This window comes from Eleutherodactylus coqui, chromosome 2 (assembly GCF_035609145.1).
Source record: "Eleutherodactylus coqui strain aEleCoq1 chromosome 2, aEleCoq1.hap1, whole genome shotgun sequence".
Lineage (NCBI taxonomy): Eukaryota > Metazoa > Chordata > Amphibia > Anura > Eleutherodactylidae > Eleutherodactylus > Eleutherodactylus coqui.
This window is the reverse complement of record NC_089838.1, coordinates 333,518,347-333,527,726: the sequence shown is the minus strand read 5'-3', so window position 1 is coordinate 333,527,726 and position 9,380 is coordinate 333,518,347. Positions and strand designations below refer to the sequence as shown.

At 40.9% G+C, this 9,380-nt stretch overlaps 1 protein-coding gene across 1 annotated transcript in view; it reads right to left on the bottom strand.

Annotated features, from left to right (window-relative positions):
• Positions 1–1,370: 1,370 nt before the first annotated feature.
• Positions 1,371–9,380, bottom strand: part of LOC136610363 (olfactory receptor 5G3-like) — a 35,407-nt gene continuing 27,397 nt past the window's right edge. Inside the window, exons 3-4 of the mRNA XM_066589594.1 lie at positions 5,366–5,475; positions 1,371–2,312 (exon numbers count right to left, since the gene is read on the bottom strand). Of these exons, the coding sequence (XP_066445691.1) occupies positions 1,371–2,312; positions 5,366–5,475 (1,052 nt within the window). The remainder of the gene's footprint in view (positions 2,313–5,365; positions 5,476–9,380) is intronic.

The window sequence follows — 9,380 nt, the reverse complement described above, 5'->3', positions numbered from 1 at the left end:
TGTTTCTAGCTGCATATTGTCCTCCCTATATTAATTACCTTGTTAAATTTCATATTGTCTGCAAATATTGATATTTTACTATGTAGTCCCTCTTTCAGGACATTGACAAATGTATTGAACAGAATGGGCCCTAATACTGAGCCCTGTGGCACCCAACTAGCAATGGTGGTCCAATCTGAGTATAAACCATTTATTACCACCATCAGCTTTCTATCACCGAGCCAGTTATTTTCCCAGATACACACGTTTTCGCCCAGACCAAGCTGTCTTATTTTATATATCAGCCTATTATGCGGCACGGTGTCAAATGAGAGAAATCCAATTATACAAGATCAATAGACTCTCCCAGGTCCAGCCTAAAACTTACTTCATTTTAGAAGATGATTAGATTGGTCGACCCCTCATGAGCCCATGCTTATTAGGAGTTATACCAGTGTTATCCTTGAGGTATTCTAGGAAGGCATCTCTCAGAAACCCCCCAAATATTTTTTTCAATTGTTAAAGTGAGACTTACCGGTCTGTAGTTACCTGGTTCTCTTTTAGACTCCTTTTTGTATATTGGGACCACAGTGGCAATGCACCATAGTGGTAAAACCCCAGTCTCAATGGTGTTCCTAAATATAAGAAATAGTGGTATATCTATCACGTTACCTAGTTCACTTAGAACCCTTGGGTGCATTCCATCTGGGCCGCGTGATTTATAGATTTTAATCCTTTCTATCTGGCTCTGCACTTCCTCCTTTGTTAGGCATTCAATACTCAGCCGGGGGTTCATCTTTTTGTTCCCCTGCATCTCTTGTCATTTAAATGCTTAAAAAACAAATGTTTTTCAAATGTGTGTCCAGAATAAAGTAAACAGATGGAAATATATATCTCATCAAACAATTGTACAGTACATTTCCACATATTTGACATATTGCAGTTGAAAATGTGAAAAAATAACAATGTTTTCAAAAATTTCCCAATGCTTGCACTTTTAATAAATATAGAGAAATTATATCAGTGTTTCTTTACCACCTAAATAAAGTACAATATGTGGTGAAAAAACAATGTCAGAATTACTTGGATATGCAAAACTTTTATGGAGTTATTCTGTTAAAGTGACATGTCAGATTTGCAAAATTTAACCTGGTGCAAACAGGCTTGGTCACTAAGGGGTTAAAGAAGAGGGTGATACCTATGAAATATCGGAGAATTGCAAATTCTTCATTAAAAAATCTAGTCTAGTTGAGGGGGTAGGTCCTCTCACATAGGTGTTTTTTTTTTGTTGTTGTAAGGTTTGAGTGTATAACACATTGGTTTTATATGCTACCATATATTAGACATTATTGGCATCCATCTGAATCTAAGTCCAGATCCAAGAATCATTTTTATGGATGGTTATGAGCAAGAATATATCTAAGATTTTCCCTTACAGCTTTCCAAATGTCTTTATTTCTCAGACTGTATATTATGGGATTGACCAAAGGAGTAAACACAGTATATAGCAGTGATAGGATCTTACTGATGGTCGATGTTTCACTTTTTGTTGGAACAACAAAAACACTGAACAATGTGCCATAAAATATGGAGACCACAATGAGATGAGAGCTACAAGTGGAGAAGGCTTTCTGTCTACCGGTATTAGATGAAATCCTTAAGATGGTGCCAATAATGTAAGTATAAGACACTATGATAATTATGGTTGGGATCATTACTATGGGGGTGCTAAGTACATTCACCTCTAGTTGAACAATTGATGTACCAGAGCAGGCAATATCGAGTAAGTAAAAAATGTCACAGAAGAAATGGTCAATGACATTTGGCCCACAGAACGTCATCATAGAAGTTGCTATGGTGTCAATCAATGTAGCGAAAAAACCGACTATCCAGCAGATGATGGATAATTTCAAACAAAATTCACTTGTCATGATAGAAGTGTAACGTAAGGGATTACAGATGGCCACATATCTGTCATACGACATCAGAGCTAGAAGCAGACATCCTGAAGTTTCTACAGCAGCAAAAAAATAATGCTGAGTGATACAACCAATAAAAGTAATGGTCCCCCCATTATTCAGTAGGATGTAGAGCATATTGGGGACAATATCAGTTGTTAGTAAGATGTCACTGATGGACAGTTGTGAGATGAAGAAGTACATTGGAGTGTGGAGAGTCTTGCTGGTGGTCACCAGGGTGATGATCAGGAGGTTCCCACATATTGTCCCACAGTAAACCACCAGGAAAAAAAAGAACAATAAAACTCTTACATTTTTGCTGCATTGGAATCCAAGAAGAAAAAATTCTGTGACAGCAGTCAGATTGTTCTCCTGCTTAAAATTAAAAAAAATAAAATATATTATGTCCAATAGTCCATTTATTAGAAAAATATAATAATAATGTAAAGAGCCACAGAGCCAAATGATTATATGATTCTTAGAGAAATAATGGACTGAACCACATATTTCCCATGAATTTGAGTTGGGTCTGGGTTCTCTACTGATCCTGGAACTTAAGTGTGAGGAATTCATTCAGTAACTCATTGCCCCGTACAAAATAGTAACATAGCAATATGGTATGCTAGGTTGTAAAAAGCCAAATATCCATCCAGTTCAGCCTGTCTCCGCCAACCTCCCCAACCCCATGGTGATCCAGAGGAAGTCACAAATAAACCAACGATGCAGAAGCCTATTTACCCCACCCTGGGAGAAAAATTCCTTCCCGACTCCATTATGGCAGTCAGAATAATCTGTGGCACTGAATAACTGATAGTATCTCTGTCAGTGGAAACTTGAACCTACAGTAACACTTCCTATAAGTTAATATTTCACTGTACATTGAAACTGACACCATCATGATAATAATGAACTTATATACTATACATTAAACCTGAGGCAATAATGACCAAGAAGGCCCCTCTCCCTATTGGGGCTCACAATCTAAATTCTAAATAAACTAATCAATGTGATTTTTTTGAGTTTTAGAGGAAAGAAAAGCAGACATGGGAAAAAACATATAAACTCCAGGCAGCAATTCTCCTTGGTCAGCCCCTGTGATCAGCGGTGGTGGCGACTAACCACTGAGCCACTATACTTTGCAGTCATGCAATGTGGACCCTAAATAAGTTTTCTTAACAGTTGTGTCCTCATAGTATGAATATTCAGACTTAATATAAATGTGAATGAAGAGAAATTGCATAAGAAAAACAAAGCAGGGAAATTAAGAATCTGGCCCTAAACCCACTAATAAGTGAAGACCTTACCTACAAGCAGAGTGTTTGGCCTTATGAGAGTGGCTCCATGTCAGGAATTTGGGGCATACCTCACTCTCTCTAGATGGTGACAGGAAATTTTGGCCAGGAAATATAACAGACAGGAAATAATGAACCACTACAGGTACAGAGGACAAGATAGAAATCACCTCAAATTAGTAAATGAGTACCTAGTTGACTTACCTTTAAGTGAGACATAGGTCATGACAAAACACACTCACTGGATCAGTAACACATTCAGATAAAAGAATAACCAGCAACCTTTGAGAAGAGGAGCGAGGATAAGTGGGTACAAACTAGAGCTCATTGACTGCTAGGAAACACACTCCCATCCAAGCATTCAATCCACATACCAGAAGAAAAGTATCTATGTTGGCTTCCTGCACTGAAATGAAAGCGTTAATCTGCTGGCATGAGGATCATGTAGCCCTGTGTGCACCCATTCTTAGGGGGCAGATATCTTTTCACATGGACGATACAAGGCTTGAATTTATTTTCTTTCCTAAACAATTGTGTACATTATTCTGTGACTAACAACAGTTTGTTTATAGTCGAAAAATGTAAGAGTTAATACTCCGGTCCTCTTACCAGTTACAATGTTTTAAGCTTGCCAAATAAAAGAAGAACCTTTTAAATCCATTTGCACTGTGCCGGACATTTTTCAATATGTATACTATTCTTCCAAAAGTAATTGGAAACCTTAGCAAGAATCAAAAGTAGTATTTATTTAAATATGTAATACTTAGTAGGGCTTCTTTGGCCCTAATGACATTGGATACTTTCAGATACTCTCCATGGCATACTTTCTACTGATGTCTGAACATCTATGGGATAAACTGGAAACAGGAAATATAAGCATTGTCCATCTGCTTTGGGAGAAGATCAACCTTAGAAGGCACAAAGTTGTCTATAACACCCCACACATTACACAGGACCAATGCAGGATTGTTCATTTAAAGCCTAGTTACTGGAATAAGCTCCACATTTGTTTTACTTAAAGCATGAATATCAGATATCCTAGAGTATCCGCCTAGAGTCAGAAAAAAAATCACTATTTTGCCCAGATTCATTAACAGATATGAGCACAATTGTATGTTTGTTTTGTGTTTTGCACCTTTACTGGATGTTTTGACCTGATTCCTAAGAGTAGCAACTGTCTTGAAAAAAAAATTCTAAACACAATAAATACTCAATGTTTCCCTCCGTACTTACATAAAATGTCCCCATGGTCCTGGATTACGGCTATCCTATTGATGATATATTGTTTGCATGGATTTGCAAAACAATGTTTTGCTTGTTACTGGTAAAAAAATCTGTGAAAATTAGTCGTCACTGATCTATATAATCAAGAAGTATAAAGGGTCTGCTGATATATATAGACTGAAGGTGCCAGATACATCTATAGGGATTGGTGCCATGGTCTCCTGTGGTCATCCACTAAGGAGCAGGAGGTGATAATCCGCAGAGTATTCTAAGAAAAAGCAAACCAAAACTTGTAACAATGAGATTTGCAGTGAAAATAGATGTTTATTGTGTCTGATGAAAGTCAAACATTATTAGATTCATGCAAATAATTAAACCCAATAGGCAATGAGTAGTGTGCATTAATTAACATGGATTATGACTTCAAGGCTTTGGGATGAAACTCTGTCCTGGTGCAAGGTGTTGCTGAGTGTCCCTCATTGCCTAGCGACAAGCGTATATAAATTGAGGGTGGTTTCCAGTCTCAAGAAGCAACGACTGCTGTAATTCAGCTCTGCCTGGAAGCTACTGAGCTAAGATTGTCTCCTCAATGAGGATTGAGACAAGGGAAATATCTCCAGACCTTTCAGTCTTCTAATTTTGCAGCGCGCCAAAATGCTTTGTAAGCTGCATGACTGCTTGAGTAAATACTGAGGAATACTATGGAGAATTGGGAGCTGATTGTAGAGTTCCACAGGGGTGGCAATGTGCTCAAACCTGAAATCAGTGGGTTCTCTCTTTAATTTCCTCTAACCTTTCAAGTGTTTTGGGTTCTATGCTAGCTAGAAGATGTCCAGACATGCCCGTAAGAAAGGCTGGGCACACAAGGTAGGCCCCTGTTCCAGAACCTTAACACAATCCCATCAAACTTACTTGCTGATTCCGTACCTGTTCACATAAGCCCTCGCCACTTTGATCAACATTTGGGCAAGAGCAGGATGTATATTGATTGCAGTTGTTCTTGCAGATAAAACATTTAACATCTAAAAGTAAAGGCAAAAACCACTCAAGCGTAGAAGAGTCAAACATAACTTCTCAGAATACGGAAATACAATAATTAAAAACAATATTTTTTTTTTACATAGAATGTTTGTGAACACATGTGAACAGCTTGGAACATGTCAGTTTGACCTGCGTAGTGACATCAATAACGATGCCTAACCATGGCAACAGGCCCGAACCAGGGAGCCAATGACAAGCAAGCAGCCAGTGCCATTCAGTGCAACCATCAGGAAGCGCGAATCGGCAATTAGTGATGTGCAGTACTGGCACGGGGATCCCACTAACAGGGGACCGTCCCCAAGAAAACTCTGATAGATAATCTCCATTGAGGGTGATATACTAAGACCAAAAACAGTTAATATCTCACAATGATTCGACAGATATAAAGGAGACTATCATTATTTCTTTAGAGAGTTGCGTCATCCAAGGGTCAGATTACCTTGTTCAAGGGGAAGGGGAAAATATCCAGGGCTGATTAAGGGAATGTGGTGGAAAAAAGATATTGGAATGCACGTCCCAAATAGAAAAACTTTAATAATAGAAAAGAAGCATCTATATCTATCTCTAATGACATCCCATACTACTTGCTTGCTCAAATTATAGTATCCATGGGAATGCTCATATTTAGGTGTATTATAAATGTTATATTCTTATAGATCTTAGATATATTTTATAGATGTTATTAGAGAGATACAATACTCATGTAGTTGATGTTATGTATGTTTTAAAAGATATTTCAATAATCTAGCCAATGGATACTGGGTACGTGTTCTCCCACTCAGGAGGAATCACCCAACCTGCTTAACTAAAAGCAAAGAAGGAAAGGCATTTATTCATTCTTTTGGGAGTGCACGATTCCATGTGGTAAATCCAACCGCTTTCCTTTTGTTGCAGCCTATGGAACCTAACAACAATTGGATTATTATCATGGCATTTCCCAGATCTTCAGATTTGAGGAACTAATAGCGTGGGAGACAGCAAATAGAGAAAGCTTCCTGACAGTCTGCATCCCCTGGATTCACTATTTCGCAACAATCCAATAAAGATCCGGTTGCACTCTCCAAAACTAATCCACCACTAAACCTCATCTGAGTTCACCGCTACCTCTCTTAATACAAAACCTAACATCTCGTCGCTTTTCTATTCGACTTTTCATTATTTCTTAATGTTTAAGTTTACAATCTTTCATCCAACTGTTACTTGTAAACCGAATTATACAACTGCTGCGCAACATCTACAATACCCACAGTTAGGTGCTCTGTATGCCTGGTTGGCATCAGACACACAGCTACATAGATGTTCTGTAACAGTGCATTGTCTTTTTATATTGTTTTGACCCGTATATGTAACCGCTTATTTGACATGTTTCAGAAGCCCTGCGTGGCCTATCTGAATTACCTTGCAACTGCATAATTATTCATGCTTGCATTATATTGCATTGCGGATCTTCTCATTTGTAAAATAAATAAAAGAGATTGTTTAAAAAAAAAAAACAAAGTCTGGACAAATATCTGTCTGGGATGATTTAGTGAACACTGCACTGAACAGGGGGTTGGACCAGATGACCCTGGAGGCCCCCTCCAACTCTACCATTCTATGATTCTATAAATGCCAGACCATAGTATGAAGATATCATCAATATATTTGATCCCAAGTTCTATTTTGGATGTCATGGGGTCATTGGAGTTTTTGAACACAGATTTTTCTTCCCACCAACAAAGGTATAAGCTGGCATATATGGGGGCACATGGGCTCTCCATGGTCATACCCCTGAGCTGGTGCAAGTACTTACCTTCAAATAAGAAAACAATTGTGCTCTAGGACATATAGAAGTAGTTGGATGAGAAGGTCATTATGGGTATTGAAACCTCTCTGACGCAGAAAATACCTAACCACTTCAACTCCTCCAGAATGAGAGATGGAGGTAAAAAGAGACTCAACTTCAAGACTTGCAGAAAGACATTGGTAGATACAGATACGTTTTCAAGGCATTTCATGACATCAGTAGTGTCTCTGACGTACAATGGCAGAGCTTGGACAAAAGGTTGTTGGTAGAGATGAGCGAACGTACTCGTCCGAGCTTGATGCTCGGGCGAATATTAGCGTGTTCGGGATGCTCGTTACTCGTAACGAGCACCACGCGGTGTTCGGGTTACTTTCACTTTCCTCTCTGAGACGTTAGCGCGCTTTTCTGGCCAATTGAAAGACAGGGAAGGCATTACAACTTCCCCCTGTGACGTTCAAGCCCTATACCACCCCCCTGCTGTGAGTGGCTGGGGAGATCAGATGTCACCCGAGTATAAAAGTCGGCCCCTCCCGCGGCTCGCCTCAGATGCCGTGTGAGTTAGCTGAGGGAAAGTGCTGTTCTATTGGAGTTGCTGTAGGGAGAGTATTTGTAGTGAGTGTAGGCTTCAAGAACCCCAACGGTCCTTCTTAGGGCCACATCTACGTGTGTGCAGGCTGCTGTTAGCAGTGGAGAATTTTTTTTTCTTTTCTCAAAATCGGCAGTGCAGAGCATTGCAGCCGGCATTAGGGACAGAAGTGGTGCTTAGGCAGGGAGAGTGTTAGGAGTGAGTGTAGCCTTCAAGAACCTCAACGGTCCTTTCTAGGGCCACATTTAACTGTGTGGAGTACTGTGTAGGCTGCTGTTAGCTGTGTTGCTTTTTTTTTTTCTCAAAATCGGCGGTGCAGAGCATTGCACCCTGCATTGATACTACAGGCACAGAATTGTGTAGGCAGGGCCACAACACAGTTATTAGTCATTGAATAGGCACAGTGGGCCTATCCTTTTAAACAAAAGGGAAAAAAGTATATTTGCCCTGCCTCTGTCAGTCCTAAGGGCTCTGTGTACATGTGTGCTGCGTGGAGAACGTTAAAAAATCAGACGCAACCAGCTACGGTTGAGTGCAGCCTTGCGCCAATTTCTTTCCTGCCTGGGAAATACCTGCTCTGCCACAGTTAATAACTCTGCAACAGTAAAGTTCTGTGACACTTTTGCAGGGACGCAACACAGTGTCAGTTATTAAACTTATTATTCAGTGAATAGACGCAGTGTGCCTTTCCTTTTAAACAAAAGGGAAAAAAGTATATTTGCCCTGCCTCTGTCAGTCCTAAGGGCTCTGGGTACGTGTGTGCTGCGTGGAGAACGTAAAAAAATCAGATGCAACCAGCTACTGTTGAGTGCAGCCTTGCGCCAATTTCTTTCCTGCCTGGGAAATCAAATCACTGGTAATACAGCATGCTGAGGGGTAGGGGTAGGCCTAGAGGACGTGGACGCGGCCGAGGACGCGTAGGCCCAAGTGAGGGTGTGGGCACAGGCCGAGCTCCTGATCCAGGTGTGTCGCAGCCGACTGCTGCGCGATTAGGAGAGAGGCACGTTTCTGGCGTCCCCACATTCATCGCCCAATTAATGGGTCCACGCGGGAGACCTTTATTAGAAAATGAGCAGTGTGAGCAGGTCCTGTCCTGGATGGCAGAAAGTGCTTCGAGCAACCTATCGTCCAGCCACAGTTCTGCGCTGTCCACTGCTGCAAATCCGAATCCTCTGTCTGCTGCTCCTCCTTCCTCCCAGCCTCCTCACTCCACTACAATGACACATGCTCAGGAGCGGGAAGACTCCCAGGAACTATTCTCGGGCCCCTGCTCAGATTGGGCAGCAGTGGTTCCTCTCCCACCAGAGGAGTTTATCGTCACTGATGCACAACCATTGGAAAGTTCCCGGGGTCCGGGGGATGAGGCTGGGGACTTCCGCCAACTGTCTCAAGAACTTTCTGTGGGTGAGGAGGACGATGACGATGAGACACAGTTGTCTTGCAGTGAGGTAGTAGTAAGGGCAGTAAGTCCGAGGGAGGAGCGCACAGAGGATTTGGAGGAACAGCAGCAGGAC